The 20,259-nt window shown below is 36.3% G+C and overlaps 1 protein-coding gene across 9 annotated transcripts in view; it reads right to left on the reverse strand.

Moving 5' to 3' along the window:
• The window catches only part of ATP8A1 (ATPase phospholipid transporting 8A1), a 127,905-nt gene that overhangs the window by 51,309 nt on the left and 56,337 nt on the right, over positions 1-20,259 (reverse strand). For 8 of the 9 annotated variants that reach the window (XM_068402607.1, XM_068402604.1, XM_068402606.1 and 5 more), the window contains 6 exons: positions 18,098-18,167; positions 16,866-16,950; positions 13,040-13,179; positions 10,590-10,728; positions 9,256-9,320; positions 3,376-3,548 (listed from right to left, as the gene is read on the reverse strand). In XM_068402607.1, coding sequence (XP_068258708.1) covers positions 3,376-3,548; positions 9,256-9,320; positions 10,590-10,728; positions 13,040-13,179; positions 16,866-16,950; positions 18,098-18,167 — 672 coding nt within the window. The remainder of the gene's footprint in view (positions 1-3,375; positions 3,549-9,255; positions 9,321-10,589; positions 10,729-13,039; positions 13,180-16,865; positions 16,951-18,097; positions 18,168-20,259) is intronic. The other variant, XM_068402608.1, reaches the window with a different exon arrangement.

The raw sequence follows: 20,259 nt of genomic DNA on the forward strand, positions 1-20,259 counted from the left end.
TTCCTCTTGCACGCGTTACTCTGAAGCCAATACAGAGCTGGAATTCAGTTTGTCGAAGTCTTTAAGCCAAACATCTGCTTGGAATTAAATAACATACACAGATTTTTGAAGTAAAATGTCTACTGGATATTAGTCAGCTTCATCTGTGTTGTGGCTAGTCTTAGGAAGAATCCATTGGTAATAAATGCTTCTTAACAAGTGAATACAGTCTGAAAACTTCAAAGAAGGTGATGTAATTTGTACTTTTAAAACCAAGGAGTGCTTAAAATGTTTACTGCCTTTATATGGATGGAAAAGAGGTCTACATTTTCATTTGGTCAGGATGGTATATTTAAGTGATTTACATTAGTTAAAGATTACCATTTTTAATTTTTTTATTTTCAAGCTCACACAAGAATATGAAATTTTTGTTACTAATGATGGAACAGTAATAGAAAATTTTTTTTGAATTCTGACTTTTGAGAAGCATGTGATACTAAACCAGTGAGTTCTATAAGCAAATGTTTTAATTTTAAACCTGTAGCCAATTTTTAAACAACCACAAAATATATCAGAGCATGTACCTAGACATGTATTGAAACCAGATGACCTAAGTATATTATGGAAATGTAGAAATGGCAGAGAATACACTACCAGAACAGAAACTTTCATTTTGCACTTTTTGTTGTTTTGTCACAAAAATGCTACTGTCATGGTTTCACTGGGATTTTGTTTCAGCGTGTGGCCAGCCATGGTGATCAGGGCCATCAGCAGTTAAATGCAGGGCAGCTGACCCAGGCTGGCCCACAGGTGTATTCTATATCATTAACAATCAAGTTCACTATAAAAGGGAGGGCTTGCTACAGAGAGGGGAGGCTGTTTTTGCTCTCCTCTCTTCTGGCCTATCTTTTTTCCTCATTGCTGACAATTGCTATTCCTGAACAACCTGATGCAACCTGTAGCTAAGTATACTTTTGTGTGTTTTGTGTTAGCGTTTATATTGGTTTCTTTATTTTATTAAATCTGTTTCATTTTAACCCATGAGTCTCCCTCTTTTTCCCAATTTCCTTCCTCAGTTGGGAAAGGGATATTGGGCAAGAGAAAAAGCTGTTATTGTTTAGCCCCAGATGCGGGCTAAACGAAGACAGCTACCACTGAAAAACAGCTATATGTACAGAATATCCTTCAATGGTTCCATAGTTCCAACAGAATTGGCAATACTGTCTCTTCAAATAGCATAAAGTGTAGTTTCAAATCAAGGAAAGAGAAGAAAAAGAAACAGTTTTGAAAGACCTGTTCTACGTGTATCTCCTGCTTCTTCCTTACTATACTGAGGAAAACTGGAACTGGTAGAACAAGTATAAATCTCCAACTTGTCTACCAGAAAGACTACTGCCATTAGAAAAATTTTTATACACAGTATAAACTGTGTATCAGTGTAAGATCTTGGTTTAAAAGACATTAAGACCTTAGTTTGAAATTCAGCATTTCATGCTGGAGCATGGCTACAAACCTAAACCATTAAAACAAAACAAAAAAATATCCCAAATCAACCAACCAAACAAAATGACTTGGTGGAATAACATGCTGTTTGATAGAAACGCTGGGAAACGCTGGGAAGGCTACAAACCAGGTGTTTATTTGGACACCATAACCTCATTTGCTTTTCCCTGTCCTTTTGCAAGGCAGAAAGATAGTTCCCTTTGAACAGTGACTTAAAGCAGATTTGTCTTAATCTTAATGGAACATTATTAAACTCTCTACCTTAACATGAGAACCTTACATGTATTTATCTTATTACTCAAAAGCAGACAGTCTGTTAAGGTGTATTTACAATAGTTTTCACGTTTGTACATACCATGTCTTTACCTTCAGGTAGATAATAGAATAGGCAATAATAGGCAATAATGAGGTAGTAGGAAGTAAGCTTATATAATTTATTGAAAGAAGATCTCAATTTGGTAAGAAGTGACGCTTAATTCCAATAATTATTTCGTTCTTGAACAAAGTCCAGGATGACCTCCTTTTTCATAGATTTTTTTCTAAAGCAATTATAATCAGACCGAGCACCCTATTTAAATAAGGAATTAGATGTGACTTGAATACACAGACAACCCTAAAAATTTCAGTGCTACGTTAATTGTGAGAATTTGAATTTGTGACACTGTCGTATATTGAGAAACAGCAAGCTAGAGGGACTCTAGAAGAGCTTGAATACCTTGTTTGAGTTAACTTTTCCTCATTTAACATAGGAAACAGCTTTTTCTATGCTACTACAAAGGTCAAAATAGTGACAAATACTCTGAGAACATTAACTATTACAAAGATAGCCAGTTAGCTCGGACACTGATGAAAATAACAGCGATTTCCACAGTTCTGGAATGTTTGATTGCATTTCTAATACAGATATCCTACTTGTGTTGCCACTGATCTCGTAAAGAAAAGTCCTTGCTTCTGCTTTTTGACAGATTAATCACTTGGCCTAAGCCAAGTTCTTCAAACATCAACAGCAGCAGTTCTTGTTTATCCAGCTACCAAGCACCCAACTTCCCTTTTTGTTTGATCATTCAAATGTAGAAAAGGTGATGTACTGCTCGGGAGATGCTTGCAGTTTTTGTGTTCAAATCCATAAAAATGCAAGAAGGCCCCAAAACACATAAGCTATCACTTATACAGTCCTATATAATCCTTCCTTAATATAAATCTGGAAATATTAAAAGGCAAGCCAAACTGCTTTCATATTGTGTATATTTAAAGAATGCAGATATTTAATTTTCTTCCATCTGGAAAAAGTTCTCTTGTTATGGTAAGATGACTGCTCTAATAGCTGATAATTAATCCTTAATTAGAAGGATTAAATATCTGATTGTATAAAAGAACCCCAAAACAATCAGGAGTAATAGTAATAAAAAAAAAGGTATTTTCATCAGCTTCAGGAAATAAAAAGCACCCAGAGTAGTACCTTTAACATTTTTGTGCACTTCTTATGCAATGTAATCCATGGCTTACAGAAAAAGCAGAGATGTAAAATCTTTCCTGTGGAAGAAGCTCTACAAAAGAACACAGATGTGCTAAAACCTGCAGTTAACTGTAATGTCAATTTAAGGTTAAGATCAGTGTCTCAGTCTTGCTGAGACTATCCTTGATGGATAACAAATTATTTTTCTAGGTATATGCAACCTGAATGACTTTGACAGGTACACTCTGTAGCAGATTGCTCTACAGAAATATTTTGCTTGAATGACTGTATTTCCTAAGTTCGGCCACTAAAGTTTGTTTTTTTTAAATATTTCATAGTTGGAGGACATGGATGTGCATATTTTCTCTGAAAGAAAAGTTCCTTAATTTTTATATGTCAATAAAAATACTGTAGAGCAAGAATAATGTAAACCTTACCTGCAACAAATAACAGCTTTACATGACAAAGCCAAATCCAGGAAATACTGTCTCACTCCAAATGTCAAAGCATACTTCAGAGATTTACCATCAATGATGAGAGCAAAATCATTTTCCTTCCTTAAAGCATCACCAAGAGTACTGCAATGATGGCTAAGCGTCTCTCTTGTTCCCTGTTGTACAAAAAAATTGTGCCCATTATTTTTAATTCCTACTATTAAGTCCAAATTTTTTCAGTGTTATCAGAAACACTGGAATTCCCTTTTTTGAGGAAATTACGTTTTGATTATGCTATCAAATAGACAGTACGAAATGAAAAAAGTATTTCCAACAGCTGTACTATTAGAAACCAGTGTGTAGGATTGCTTTCACACTCTACCAAAAAGAATAAGTGTGTAAGTTGCGGTAGAACTTTGAATGGCAACAATAGTTGCATAAATGTTTGCTAAAAGGTATTAAATAACTTTTCTATATACCTATGCAAAAGAAAATTCACATATATATAGATACCAGAAGAAACAATTTCTGTTCACTATCATATAAAATGGTTCAAATGTTTAGGAAAAAAGTAAAAGAAACGTCAAAGATAATTCATAATACAAGTACATGCATTATAACTGATGATTCTAACCATCATATTGAATTTTTATTTTAAGATAAACCTGCATCAACTCCGTGTTATATAAAGGATAATATTTTGTATTTTTCAGTTGCTAAGGACTGTTTGAATCACACCTACACAAGTCACTATTCTGTGATCCAGTACAGAGAACTTCAGATTATAGTCAGAAGACAATACATTCATCTGTATTTATGCAGCAGGACCTCATAGCCTGCTTTGGCGAGGTCACTAATATCTGTTTAGTTACAGTACAGCTCTACCATGGAGTGTCACGAAGAAGAAAAACTCCTTGTTGCATTTCTTTCTTTTTGAATGGCCTTCGTAAAGCTACAACATTCTCCTCTGATACTGCTTCCTGCTTCACAGCCCAGAAGAAGGGTTTTAGAGGAGAAAGGAAGATGAAAACAAAACTTCTGCTTATAAAATATTGAATTTGGAAACCAGTAGCATCTTATGACAACAATGTTCCTATATTCTTCTACAAGTTTAACAACCAAATAATTATGCTACTTCAGTGATGTCGAGCATACATAAATAAAATGTGGTGTAACCACCTAAAAATAAAACACCAAGAAGTAGGTATAAATCTCAAACCCTCTGAAATGAAATTAAAGATGTTGCTTTGCCTTCCCCACCTAACATACTCCTCCAAGTTCCACACACTGTTGTCCATAGTTTTTGCCTACTTTGCTTCCACTGGCCTTCTAAGGATTCACTGGTTTATCTAAAAGGAGATCAGGCTGTTGGGGAATCCTGCACTTCAGGTTTCCTGGCTCTCCCCCCATAGAAACTGCAAAGGAAATGAGGTGCCACTGTTTAAAATTACATGTTAGAAAGTCTTTAAAATGACAGTACCTTCTGCAACGATTTTCCAAAGCGTCTTCTCTGATTAAGAAATATTGCAACGTAAAGAAAGTATCAATTTTTCTCATCTCCATGGACTATTTAGCTTCTGACTAAATTTAAGCAATACAAAAGCCCAAAACTTCGTATTCCTCTCATCTATTGTTTTTTCTCATACATGCAGTATCAACTCTTCTGTTTAAATTGACCGTAATTTTCTATCACAAACAGACATGCCATCAGGTAGCTCCAGGCATGCTACATATTAAAACAAACAAAAAAACCTCAAGACGATACAAAACACTTACCCCAACTGTAAAACTGTCATATTTAAAATTCCTTTGTGGGCTTACATGTAGTTCTATGCTGAAATCCAATGCCTCAAATTAAAAGCGTTATCAAAATGTCCCTTATTCACTTCTACACCACTTCCATTAAATATTTCTCAGTGAAATTGAATGGTAATCAAATTATTTTCTAGTTTCAGTTTAAGTATTATCAAACAATTATTATTCACAATTAAAAGAATAAAGCTATGTTATGATTTCTGTCTATGATTACCAGTACTATACTGAAATTTAGCAGTCCATTAAGTTAATATGAAAGCAAAACAAAATCCAGTGTTCTTTTATACAACTGTAAGAACTTACTAACAAAAACACATTTTGTTTGTGAAGCTAAGCAAATGTTCATGGGAGTGGAGCCTTAAAACAAATAATGCTGCAAAAAACAGAGATATTTAACTGCTTCCTGGAAGTCTTTCCAGTTCTGTGCCAGGCAACACTAATTGGGGAATGGGGTTTGGGGTATTTTTCTTTTAATTCCATAAATAAGGGTACTGGTTCATACAAAAGAGGATCTCTTATTTCAGCATATTCTTTGTAAACTCAGGTCACAGAGCTTTTTTTACTCTAAATTCCTCTGTCTTGCATGATAAGGTCATAATAATCACAAAATCATAAAATCTGAGAATAGTTTTATGACCAAATTGAGGAGGTATTTGTTTTGTCAAATCTGTTTTACATGTCTTAGGGACAGGGGACTCTGCCTGTCCCTGAAAGGATTATAGTTGAGCTAGCTCCTTTATAGAAGGAGCCGCTGGTATGCCACAGATATTGTACTATTACTTTAACAGCAAGGGCAAGAAACATCCACTAATCGACACTCTTTTTTCTGTACCGCGAAGAGTACGCAGACCAAGAGAAGCCAACCTTCCTAACTCCTATGAACCTACCAACATCTTTACATAGCTAAGAGACTATACCCGCACCTTGCAGAGCCAAGGATGACAGGACTGCCACAGAGCAACTCTTCTCAAAGATCCTAAATATGCAGGTCCCACTACATTGGGATTTTTTACTTCAAGTTTTCATGGTGGCTCAGTTCCTCCTGTGCTGAGGGAACTGGGCTGTCCAGCTGCCCTCACAGGAGCACAGTTCCCCTGCAAGGTAAGGGGCAGAGTCCAGTATGAGAGGTGGACTATGCTGCCAAAGTTTCAGCCATATTCCTTAACAGACAATATTCCACCTAAGCGTTACGGCCTCTTGCTGGCTGTTGTTGGTATGCAGAAAGGAAAGAGGAATTGCATCCACCCTTGCAGCTGCACTGACTCAAGGTTCTGCCACCACAGCAGTCCACCCCTCTCTCCATCTCCTGAGACCTGCTCCACTCCTCCATCACAATTTTCAAGGCCACTTTTGACCCAACCAGTCGCACTAGAAATGGAGACTGGCATCTGATTCCAACCACACCAGCAAGCAAAAGGTAGGACACAAGGTGTACATTAATCAAACAGTAAAATGTGCATCTTCAAACAAGGCAGAAAACTTTTAATGGAGTCTCTTGTTAAAATATTGGCACAGAGCTACTTCATTATTATTTTTTGAACTGCCTCTTGCCCTCAAACTATCCAATTACCACATTTATCTGCTCCCAAAACCACATGATTTATGTTATCATCACAGACAGATTTGCAAGTGACCAGTTCGTATATGCAATTTCAGCTATCATACGACATCTGCGTCCCCATGTACTCTGAACATACTTTGTGCATGTAAGGAAAGGGTATCTCAATCTCTACACAATCTAGACAATTCACTTTGAAATAGGGACTGCTGTACAGCTATCATATCAGATACTATCTTTTATTCTTAAACTATATTTACATACTTTTATTTTTAAAATAAATTGCTTAATATATATTTATTCAACTTTTTAATCATCACACTAGAAGCAGTTAATGTGCAATGCTTGTTTAATGAGTTTTTATTGGACTCCTTTTAGTAGTTGAATAAGACTACCCTTTTATTTCATTATATATGAAGAAATATACAAACTAGTCAATATTTTGCTCTTCAAATCTATTAAGTATTGCAGTAGTTCTGAAATCCAGCAGTCTGTGTGAATAACCTAAATATAGGACAGAAGTTCTCACTTGCATTCGTTAATTTTTACTCAGAGATTGGTTGAGGAGTGAAAAACTCAAAACCAAAGTTAAGGGCTTGAACCAAAAACTTTCCCTGTTTATCCAACAAACAACGATTGCAATCTTTCTAAAGCGATCCAATGAAGTAAACTAAGAAAAGAAAATTGCCTCTCTTCATTAATATCACAGGCTACTTGTCTCAAAAGTTGCTTACTATATCAACAGAGTCTGGTTCCAGACATTAATCAACAGCTTCTGCCTGTTCTGTGTTTGGGATTTTATTTGAAATTTTATCAGCAAAAATATGTTGCTTAAAACAATTTATATTTGAAATATAGTCATCATGACTAAATTCATACCAATGTGGAAAATGTGTTTTTCTAAATGGGTCAAAACATATTAAAAAGTACTTATTTAAAAAAAAGTAGTATTTTAATTCATGTTATAGCCTACCCTTACATGCCACCATTGAATCCTTCAGTTAAGGCGCTCCCCCCTCTTGCTGATTCTCATACTTCCCTTTTCACTTTTCTCTCCCTTAGTCCTATCTTGAGCAACCTGACCACAATATAGAGTAAGGTAAACTTTATTTCAGGGTTTTCTCCTGAAGCCTTCTGGACAGTGAGTTTTCCCACTGAGGAAATTCTTCCACTTCATTTAAGGTTCCCTTAGAGTGTGGTAACAGCATTTATATTTTTTCCCCTCATGGGATTTTTCACTTGATATTGCATTCCTACCTTATCTAAAAAATCTCTTCTCTACAAAGCACCGTATACTTGCAAGTTGGTAGTTTTAACCCTTACTTGTACTTCAACATCTGATTAAAATTTCAGCTGTTTAACCACACAATAACAATTAATTTTTGCAGATACTAAGTATTCTGTAAGAAACAGCATTAGAAAGGAATTTAGGATTAGTTTGTTTGGGCATTGCTAGGTGCTACTAGAAGCATGTGAAGCTCATGGCTTTGTGCCTACACGGATGGTGTCATTTCACTACATGGCCTTTGTTTGCTCATCATTCTAAAGTAATTTGTGTAGTAGCTACACTGTGGTTTTGGAAGCCATAGACTAAGTTTCTAGTTATTCAGTTACATTTTGTCACAAAGACCATACGTTCTTCCAAGTATGTAATATTAAAATTAACTGAGAAATTATTAAAAAACCAGAAAAACAACCCCTCCAAACAAACAAACAGAAACAAAAGCCCCACCAAACAGTGGTTTTAGCAGAATTTTCTGTGTTTGTCCAGATAAATAGGTGCTCCAAGTTCTTTTTCAGGCCACCTCCACCATGTGTGCCCTTGTGGCCAAGAAGGCCAATGGCATCCTGGGCTGTATTAGAAGGGGTGTGGTCAGCAGGTCGAGAGAGGTTCTCCTCCCCCTCTACTCTGCCCTGGTGAGGCCGCATCTGGAATATTGTGTCCAGTTCTGGGCCCCTCAGTTCAAGAAGGACAGGGAACTGCTAGAGAGAGTCCAGCGCAGAGCCACGAAGATGATTAAGGGGGTGGAACATCTCCCTTATGAGGAGACGCTGAGGGAGCTGGGTCTCTTTAGCTTAGAGAAGAGGAGACTGAGGGGTGACCTCATTAATGTTTATAAATATGTAAAGGGCAAGTGTCATGAGGATGGAGCCAGGCTCTTCTCAGTGGCATCCCTTGACAGGACAAGGGGCAATGGGTGCAAGCTGGAACACAGGAGGTTCCACATAAATATGAGGAAAAACTTCTTTACGGTGAGGGTGACCGAACACTGGAACAGGCTGCCCAGAGAGGTTGTGGAGTCTCCTTCTCTGGAGACATTCAAAACCCGCCTGGACGCGTTCCTGTGTGATATGGTCTAGGCAATCCTGCTCCGGCAGGGGGATTGGACTAGATGATCTTTCGAGGTCCCTTCCAATCCCTAACATTCTGTGATTCTGTGATGATGTCTAGATATTTTAAGCAGCAAAGTAACATTTCATTAACTGAAAACTTTGCAAGTTTTACTTACATCAAGAGAGCCTTCATTTATAACAATTAGTCCCATGTTCTTCCTCAAAAGTTTACAGGAGTGACCTGTTAAAAACATTTTTGTTTTCAAAAATTTGTTCCACAAAATCCATTATAATATAATAAACAAAGCATTTTTTTTTCTGTAAGAGTACTACAGACAGAATTAAAATTAAAACTCCCCTAGCTGAAACCAATGGTAAAAAAATTATATTGCATTCTATAAAAATCAGTCATACAGGTACTAAGTCAGAACAGTCAGAATTTTCCTTGCTGCAACGTGTGACTGTTGTGCCTTATTCACAGAGGTGCTCAGCAGAAGGACAAGAAACATCTTTTCAAGGAGTTACAGAAAACAGCGAACAGATGACCCTTAGCCTTGCAAATTTTTTGAATGCAACTTGCATTTCATACAAAATTTGCATATATACATGCTCCCATTCTTTTCTTTTATTCTTTGATACTTTCAATAGAAGGTGTTCTGTGTGCTAATGATGCAGGCTGCCTACACAAATATATATCACCATTCTTAATAAAGTGAAAAAACTGGTCTTATGTGTATTGCCTCAAACCTGAAGGTACTAATGAAAATAACCTTAGATCTACTGTATCATGTGCATACAAAAAGTTCTTTAAGATTAAAAATAATAATAGTAATAAAAAGGATCCATATGACCAAAATAAAGCACTGTTTCGGGCACGTATCTAGGCTACTGCAGAAGTGCTGACAGGCTCACATGCAAAGAGTATTAAATCTTAAATGCAGCTTTCATGTATTTCTATTTAAAAATGGAGACTTATCACTGTTGAAATTAGTTAATACATGATTTTTTTTCCTCCTTTATAATAAAAGGGAAGAATAAAATGAAACCTCTGATTGATGGTAAAGTTCATAGTACTTTAATGCACAATCTATATTGTTTTGCTTTAGTTAAGATTATGGTCCCTACCAGCTTTATTGGAAAGAAGGAAAAATACAGAAGGGAAACTAAGAATGCTTACATTTTCTTAATATTATTCCCTCTCACTGTCAAAACTCAAACAATGTATTCTTTTTAATTCATTTTAGATGCTACAAAAAAGCACAAATGCCTATTTTTTTTCCCCCTCCTGTTATAACATGAATTTTTCTTGCTGTTACTGTTTTAATGGAGGAAGAATCCACCATTCCCCACCCTCCAGTGACTGAAAATAAGTTAACATTTAAATTCTGGAATGCCATATAAAATTATTATTTTTTACAAGATACCTTTCCATTCTGAAAGCAATTTTACTCTAGCAACTTCTATCATTTCTAAATCTGGAACAAAGCCATCAAAAATGCAAATAGAATACCGATGTTAATGGCAGTCTCTTGTTTATCCCCAGTAAGTATCCAAATTTTTATGTCTGCTTTCATGAGTGTCTCTATGGTTTCAGGCACTTTGTCTTGTAGTTTATCTTCAATTGCTGTGGCTCCAAGCAGCTGAAGATTCTGTGAACGTAAAATATTCAGTATACGCAGTTTTTTCAGTTTAAATTCACTTTTAATTGTTCTGTTTCTTTTGTTTAACTTTCCATGTTTATGACAAGATTAATGTTCTCTAAATTAATTAATAAGATTTGCTATCAACAAATAAAGATCTTCCAGTTTATTCCTATAAGCTTTAAGTTAAGTATCTATGTGGTGTGACAAACTGCACAGCGTGACCATTAGAACTTCACCCAATTATTCACAAGCTCAGGAGCTTGTTCAGCAACAGCTACCTTTTCCTGAGGGGCACCTCTCTGATTTGAAGACTTAAGGAGTGCCATTATTATGTCTTCTCTCACTTGTAATGATTTCTCTTCCCCTTGTAAAAAAAAAACACCTGTCAATTCATCTTAGTCTTAAAATTATAATCTTGATTATCACAGAGTCACAGAATCAACCAGGTTGGAAGAGACCTCTGGGATCATCGAGTCCAACAGTTGCCCTGACACCACCATGTCAACTAGACCATGGCACTAAGTGCCATGTCCAGTCTTTTCTTAAACACACCCAGAGATAGTGACTCCACCACCTCCCTGGGCAGCCCATTCCAATGTCTAATAACCCTTTCTGAAAAGAAATTCTTCCTAATGTCCAACCTGAACCTCCCCTGGCAAAGCTTGAGGCTATGTCCTCTTGTCCTATCACTAGTTGCCCAGGAGAACAGGCCAACACCCACTTCACTACAACCTCCCTTCAGGTAGTTGTAGACTGCAATAAGGTCACCTTTGAGCCTCCTCTTTTCCAGGAAGCCTCCTCTTCTCCAGGAGGAGAAGGTTCTCCTGGAGAACCTTATGTTCAGTTTTAACTTCCCATGCAGCAAACTTACACGTTTTTTGTGAATACAGCCATTTTTATGCCTCATATTTTAGTACCTTTAAAACTAGCTAAAACCCTGTTAATGACACCATTATAAACCTAATAGCTTGCAATCCCGGTTGCAGCATGGCCTGCATACTACATTCTGAGAAAGTACTTGTGCAGCTAATACAAAAACTTGCAATGGTGGCAGGGTTACCATGGAGTTAACAAAGTTACATAGTTTTAAGACTGTCTTGTGCATGTCTGGATAAACTGCTCACCTACGTAAACTGAAGTCCCACAAGTGACTGAAGCTGTATACCCTCACTCTTCTTTTTCATGAATTAAACACTGCAGGTCTTTGAGGCTCTGAATTTTAAGCTGTTTCATCAACGTAATCTCTCTTATCCTTTCCAAGCCAAAAAAGCAAAACCAAAAATCCCCCAAAAGTCAAGAATCAAAGCTTCAAGCAATATTGGTCTCATGAACTCCTGCTTATACATTTAAGAGCCACAGAAGCTTTTTTTGTTGAGCCAGTGAAGTCTAACCACATGCTTGGCTACTCCAGCAGCAGCATTGCCATAAACTCCAGAGAAGTGATGACAGCTCTGCTCTTTGTGAGGCTGCATCTGAGTATTACTTCCCTTTGTGGGTCTTCAGTACAAGAGAGGTTGACAAAGTGGAGCAAGTCCAGTGGAAGGACACAAAAATAGCTTGGGGCTTGGAGCACACTGTATTAAGAGTGCCTGAGGAAGCAGGACGAGTTTAACATGGGAAAAAAAATAAGGCTAAGGGAGGGATTCCACAGCTGCCTTCTGCTAACTGAAGAGGGCTTGCAGAGAAGCCATCTTCCTCTAAGAGGTGAACACTGAAAGGGTAAGAGGCAATAGTCACATTCTGCAGCAACAGAAATTTTAATTCAGGAAAAGGGGAAAAAGAAAAGTTGAGCACTGAAAAAAAAAAAATTGCCTATTGCAGCTGGGAAAACTCCCTCCTTGCAGATACTCAAAACTTCATCAAAGTGCTGGGCAAGCAAAATTAGCCCTGCTTTGAGTAGGGGTTTGTGTCTAGATGACCTCCAGAAGTCCATTCCAACCTTAACTACTCTATGGTTCTAAGATCATTACACAACGAAGCAGATGTTGTTTGCCCATTTTTACCATTTATTACACAATAGAGCAACCCTGAAAAAAAAGCTTTCCAGTAGCTCAACTCAAAATCAGTGCTTTCTGGCAAGGTAGCTACTTGCTGCAAAAACTTTGTCAAATTAATCTTTCCTATTTTGATCGTCTAAACTGCAAGGACTGTATGACACAGCTGTCAGTATATTGCTAGATTTTTTCTGTCTAAGCATTATTCCTCAATAATGATTCAGATTTCATGGTACAGAAAGCAAGGATATTAATAAAAAAAAACCACCCTCCTCGCCTCCCCCTCCCCACGCCGCCAAAAAAAACCCCAAAGCTACACGTACTTTTTCAATTAGTTCATAGCTCTCCTCAAGTTTGAGTGCTCTGTTCTGTATAGCTGTAGAAGCACGGTGATAGACACCTAACCACTCCTGATAATCACTTTCTGAAATCTCAGCCACAGCAAAACATAGAGTTCTTAAGCCTAAAGAGAAAAGAGATAGTAAGTATGATTCAGTATTTGTTACTCCCTTCCTTGATACACCTGCAATGAGTAACGAGTAACAGCTGAATTTATTCTGTATTTTATGTATGCTGAAGCCTGATTTTCAACTTACTGCTGCATGTCTTTATATATATTTTCAAAAATTCTTCAAGTAAAAAACATTATATAAATAGAAATTTATTTAACAGAACATAATACAGGTGATGTACTTTAGGGGAAAAAAATAATGAAATTTTACACAAGATTCAACTTATCTTAAACTGTAAACAAGAAGCAATCCCGAATTACGCTCACTGAACGTTAGATTTTTAGGAACATTAAAACTACATGATTGACATATTTCTGAACAAAAAATTTATAAACTTAAATGTTGTTATGCTGGAAAGCAAGGAAGTTAAAATATATCAGCATAATGTTACAACTACCCTCTTCTTCACCCCTCCTCAATATCCTTAGGAAATTCTCAGCTGAAGTTTGAAATTTACCATCTAGAAGCCAACTTTGAATCAGCTCGGATTTAGTTTTCCCATCTCACAGATTCTTTCAGCTTTCCAAATTGTTAAAATAAAATCTTTGTGTACAGGCAACATTTGGAGATTTTACTTAACAATCTTTGAGCTGGTTATACTTAACAGACTTTTTCCTTCAGCAGAAACCTGAATTGAGCACTACAGTGAGAATGTGAGACTGCAAGATTACAAGAAACATCTATTTTTTGACAACACACATTTACATTCAATTTAAGTAGCCAGGTGTGAATATCCTAACAGTCCATTTTCACACATTATGAGATTCTTAGATTTCTAGAGCATGAAATTGGCTTAACTCTTTATATACTGAGAAGAGCATTGCTCTAGCCAAATGATGTCTTACAAAGCCACAATTTGCCAGCAGATAGATTTAGAAGGAGGATAGACAGGAGTAATGTAGTTAGTGCCTTTTATCATTTGCTCACTCTGCTCTAGGAGACGAACAGCACCATAACCAGGGATGGTTAAATGCAATCTTTATCCGTTCACAAGTTTCTATTGTCTACAGCTGAGCACCAGCAGCAATTTTGAAACGATCAGAGGCTGGGCATGAAATAATACATATGTGTTTTAGATGTAAAACAGTAATTCAATAGCTTCAGGATGAAAGCCATTTGTAATTCTAATATCTTGACAACTGAACAGTATTAGGAACACTGTCTCACCATCCAGACCTAAAGAATAAATTTAAGACTGAAAAAATCAACTGTGTTTTTTTTTCCTCTGCATAATAAGGATATGCTAGCAAGGTCCAAAGCAATGAAAATGAGGTGAAGAGGAGGAAAGGAATTTATGACTGACTAATAGCGATACTATTTCCAACATTCTTTCGAAATATTTTATGCAGATGATAAAATGAAGAAAAGAAATCATTGTGTGTGGAATATCAGCAAACAAATTTTCCAAGGCATTTGCTTTTTCTTTTTAAATCAGATTAATTATTTTTTCTATTTTTAATTTTAAAAACATTCTTTTTATTCTGATTTAAAAGAATCTTCCAAATGAAAAGTGGAAAACAAAGTATCATTAAGTCTGATTCTTAACAGACTGGAATAACAACACAGGAAAATTATACATTTTTTCTGTTTATCCAAGCAGGCATTAATACTCAAGCTTAATAAATGCTTAAATGTAAGTGCCAGCCATGCTAACCACTTCATTTTTGAACAACACACCGAGAGCATGAAACAAATGCCAAGGACATACTGTACTGCCACATGAAAGGATACACATGAGAAACTTTGCAACATCATCAGCTGCGATTTAAATCTGATGCAAAAATAAATACCAATTTCTTTAATCGATTCCAGAGAAAGATGTACTTAAGTTTTTTTTTTTAAAGATTGAATTTTATGCTTTTGAAAGGTTAGCAATTCACTCTTCTAAACAGTAAATCTTTTCATCTGTTGAAAAGAAGGGTACAAAAAGTACTTGAACAAACTTCTTAACACTAATACATATGTACAGTGGTTTTAAAGACAGGTGGAATTTTTTACTTTTTATTTTGATTCACTCGGTCCAACCTGACTGCTAAGGAAAAAATAATATCAGCTGTACTACTGATTTAATAAGAACAGTAATTAAGAATTGGATTGAAATGTTCATATCAGGTTACACAGGATAGCAGATATTGACCTATTTTTACCTTTTCTATAACCAAATATATATCTAGTCTTATGACCCAAACTAACTTCACATCTAAGTAACTTTTCCTTGACTGATCCTGATTCGGCCTTTATAAAACCCTGAAACTGGCCAGTCAGCTCATACAACTAGATTCATGACCTCAAAGGGTGAATTTGAGGCTTCGTACTGTACCATCAGTCAAATTAGTTTGGTTTTAGTTCTGCTTTCAACTTTACTGTATAATTTATTATAACTTTGATACTCTAAGATTATTTAAGGCTAACCAAATGTTTCCTGCAGAGATCTTGATATGGAAAACTAACAAAGAAACAGATCTGTGGCTTGCTTTTGCTGTCACTGACAGAATCAAGAGACTGAAGGTGCTGACTATGACACCAATCAAAACGCTAAATTCTATTATAAACCAAATGAGAAAGATTAGAGAAGTCATATGTCTAACAGACAGAAAAAGGATCTTTCCTGATACAAGAGGATTTGGCCAGACATCAGTTATCAAAAGGCAAGGATTGTATTTTAGAAGGAAAATATTTTAATCAAGTTTGCTTTCCAGTGTAAGCTTATTTCTTAAGCCATGTTAAAGGTAATTTTAATGTTCTAGTAACAGTGTATTAAAAAAATGAAGAGGTAAAAAAATTGCAGTTCAGATTCCCATAACGATTATAATTCTGCTTCCAACTACTCTCTCCCAACTCACTGATAAATTAAAACACTATGATACTTCATGGTACAACTCTACAATCCTTTACTAAGATACCAGAAGGGGGACATGGCATGGAAGACCTATGAAGTGTGCTAGAAGACCTTACGTGAAAGCAGAAACCTTTCTACAGTCTGCTTTCCTGGTCATGTCTATACTGTTATTAAATGACTGTCTGTTTGTATCAATCATCTTAATTTCACAGTCTTTTAAATTTTACTTACTATTCCTACTTCATGAACCCTCATGGAGGGGTTCCCTACCTTCAGCTACTGCTTTGTAAGAGTGAGTGTTAGACCAGCAGAGATACCAAAACACACCATATGGAAAGCTAGCGCTGACAATTCCCCTTATTGTGACTAGTGACAGAAATAACATAGCAGAAAGCTACCTTAAAAGCACTATATTAGTCATTTCCAAGCACCTTCACTGTGGCTACTTCTTCCTGTGTGCCATCCCTGCAGCATTCATTGTGTGTGGGATATGAAAGTGATCATGGGAAATGAGATCTTCACAGAAAAACAAACAATGTGCATTGTATTTGCTCTCTGGAAAAATATATTTTGTTTAAAAGATTCCACTGTGTACTGTGTGGGTGTTTTTTTTATTAAGTGTGAACTTATTACTGAAACTTCTCAGGAAGAGGAAGATCTTTTGTGGGAGACATTATTAAAACACAGTTTTCAAACTTAACATGAATAAAACATTACTGCAACATAAAATCGCAAAACTGAGAAGTTGAACAGTAACCGAATTTCCTATATAGTTTTATATTGAATAATATCACCCACCTTCTGTAGCAAACTGCTCTAGATGTTTTAAGGTGATTTCTTTGTATTTTGAACTTTCAGCAAGACGGTCATAAATTACAGTGTCCTACAAAACCAACAAAATTAACTGAGAACAGTTTAATAGAAAAATGAGGCTTCTTGTGTAGACAATACAAATCATGTAGGAAAATGGCAAGAAAATATGAGCACTGTATTAATTTATTTCAGCATCAAAAATGAATAGAAGTAATTTTATTTCAGAGGAAGGAAAAAGGGACATTTCAAATCCTCTTATTCTCTAAATGTACAAATTATGCTATGATGCAGTTTTTCTCTCCTAAATTTTTTGCTCTTATTTCCCTTCATTCTGAAAAGCACTGCATCCTCCTTTGGCTTGCCACATGAATTCTTTTGATGTCCTAAAATGCTGTGTTTCTCTTTAATATTAAACCCACGAGGTAAAATTAGTGTTTCATAACTGCCATTCTCAGGTTTTTATAGCCAGCTTGATATACAGAATATTAACAACAGCTTCTTCTCTCCACTTGAGAAGATAAAGAATGGATATATTCAATCTACTTCATTTTTTTAAACCATTCAGGAACTAGATTTGCATCCCTGTTCCCAAATTTGGCTTTAGACACAGAATCACAGAATCAACCAGGTTGGAAGAGACCTCAGGGATCACCGAGTCCAACCGTTGCCCTGACACCACCCTGTCAACTAGACCATGGCACTAGAACAAGAACTAATGAGGAACTCTGCTGTTTCCAGATAAGTTACAATTAAGATATCTTCCCATAGATCCTGTTTTCAGGAGAATTTACTTCTGGCATAATATCAATGGTAGGTTAAAATTCCCATCTAGTCACTTAAGCTAGATTACTATTTCTACATAGTGATTCACGCTGAGCTACTCCAGCAAGTAACTAATAGATTAAACCATACATTCATCAGTTTTCTTGGATTACAGAAGAAAGCACTTAATAGGAAGTAAAAAGGTATTAGTCCAGTACAAAGAACAGGATGAACAGGTCTGTCATATCTTCACAGGCAGACAGTAAAAAAAAAAGGTATTAACTAGTTCATCACATTAAACAGCTACATAGTAAAACGATGTAAATTGAGAAAGGCATCAACATTCCTTCTCCCACATCTTCAGCGTTTTGACTGCAGTTATAACAACCTTTTGCTTTTGTATTTGTATTGGTTACGCATGTTCTTCGACACAGCGAAAACAGAATAAAACTTACAGCTCCTTTGCAGTAGAGTCTTAACTTTCCTGATGGTGTCCGAACTATCACTGACATTCTCTTCCTAGTGCTGAAAGAGAAATAAATGGCCTATATAAGGTGGTTCATAAATATAAATATTTACCAACATTTTACCTAAGAATATCAATATATATCTTATATAGGACAAAGGAAAAGAAGGGCTATCTATTATGAATTATGTTCTCAGGTCACTGGGATGGAGAAACAGTTTTACTGTCTAATAATTACAGTGAACTCTTTTTTGGTGCATACTTCTGTAGGCCTTTTCTCTGTAAAAACAAATTTGTGAATCTTCATCTGAATACTGTCTACTGATCACAAAAAAGCATCTTGAAGCACAAAGCACTTGTGACCAATTTCATAAACAGGTAGTGCATCACGGACCATTTCATCGACTTCTTCCTTCCCAGCCAGAGTCTCTTGTACACTGTATCGCACTGCAATCCTATTACTGTCATCCCTGAGTTTCATCATCGTGCAAGGTTTAAGTATGCTAAGACTTGGAAGGGGGCTTGCCTCATTTTAACTGCTCTCTGGCTCTCAGTTGTTAATGAGATCTAAGTATTTTTTCTTTTTGTCGTCATGACTGAGGTAGGAATTGCAGGAAAGCATGGAGAAGACTGTCACACTCTGCTTTCTGTCTTCCCTTTGACATCCTCTAACAAGCATACTTTAGATTCAAGATCATGTCCAGTCAAAATGTGTATTTATACCATAATTCTTTCAAACTTCAACATTTTAAATAAATCCACAGAAACTATTCAGGGAACAAAACATGTTTATCATACAACAGTTCACAGGAGAATACACAAAAAAGATGGAAGTAAATAGTCCTTTTACAATTTTGGTTCCTGTTGGAACTGGATCCCATTATATCATCAAATCAGATCATCAAATAGCATTATTGTATGAATGGTTCCCGAAGTTCAGGCTGCCATGGAAAACATCCTACAAGTGGAACATACGGGGATAGGTGGAGGAAAGAATTTTATAATTACTGGTGAAGTAACAGACTGAATAGTATCTTCAAGAAAACATTTTCCTATTCCACCTGTGCGTGCACTTTGCTTCAAGTACAGGTATCTGAACAGCAATATTAAATTACATTTCTACCATGAATATTGCACAAGAGAGAATAAAAATGCATTAACTGCTGCAACTCTTTCTCTATGTCATCTCTAATCCAAAAAACCTCAAAGAAGCAGAATTCCAAAACCCCTTAGACAGTGTCCAGTTGGGGATCTGCTTATATAACTGTGGAGAAATTCAGATCATCTAAACTGCAGTTAAGTTGCTTATAATAAAAGCAAGTCTCAGATCCACTTTGATTCCTGGCAAGATTGTCTAGCCTACTACTACTTAAATTCATTACACTTGCTTGAATGTTCAGTTAAGGAACTGTGAAGGAATTACAGGAATTTAGGGTTTGTACAAACAATCTGATATATACGCCCTTGACAGGTAAAAACTCAACAGTTTTGTACTTGCGCTGCAATACCAGAAGACTGCAATCCTGAAGTTCTGCATACAGCTGCCTATCAAGCGACTGAAGATGAATTGGAGAACAATCAATGTTTTCCTGTAGCATTCTGAAACCTTAGCTATGAAGACAGATATTGAATCTTGACTGACATACATTTTCTTGGTAAAACTGCAATACAGCTAATGAACAGGCCTTACTGTCAAGGACTTCTAACTTTTTATGAGCCTCTTCATTGCAGTGACAGTTTTATTTCCTTTTCTTGGTGAAATACAGAAAACCACAAAATTGCACTACTACAAATAACTGTCAGTGTGAGACCATTTTTTTGTTTTGTTTCCTTCACCATAGGAGTGATGCAAGCAGCCATAAAGGTGACCTGGTTATTAGGGGAAAAATACTGAACAGAAGATGTCTGCTGAAATACTGACAGAGAAAACGCCTGCCAGCCTGGGAACCAGAAACACCCTTGCGAAGCGCAGCTGGCGTCTCTGAAGTACAGCTAGGTACTGTAGAACTGTAACTGCAACTTACTGTCTGGAAGGGTGAAAAAGTCTAGAAAACAGAGCAAACATCCTGAGAAAGTAAGAACTGGCAACTGCTATTGATTGTTCTAGCTTGTCCTGGTTTGGCCCAAACCAGGCCAATTAGTCTTAGAGAA

This window comes from Nyctibius grandis, chromosome 6 (genome assembly GCF_013368605.1).
Source record: "Nyctibius grandis isolate bNycGra1 chromosome 6, bNycGra1.pri, whole genome shotgun sequence".
In the NCBI taxonomy this organism is placed as follows: Eukaryota; Metazoa; Chordata; class Aves; order Nyctibiiformes; family Nyctibiidae; genus Nyctibius; species Nyctibius grandis.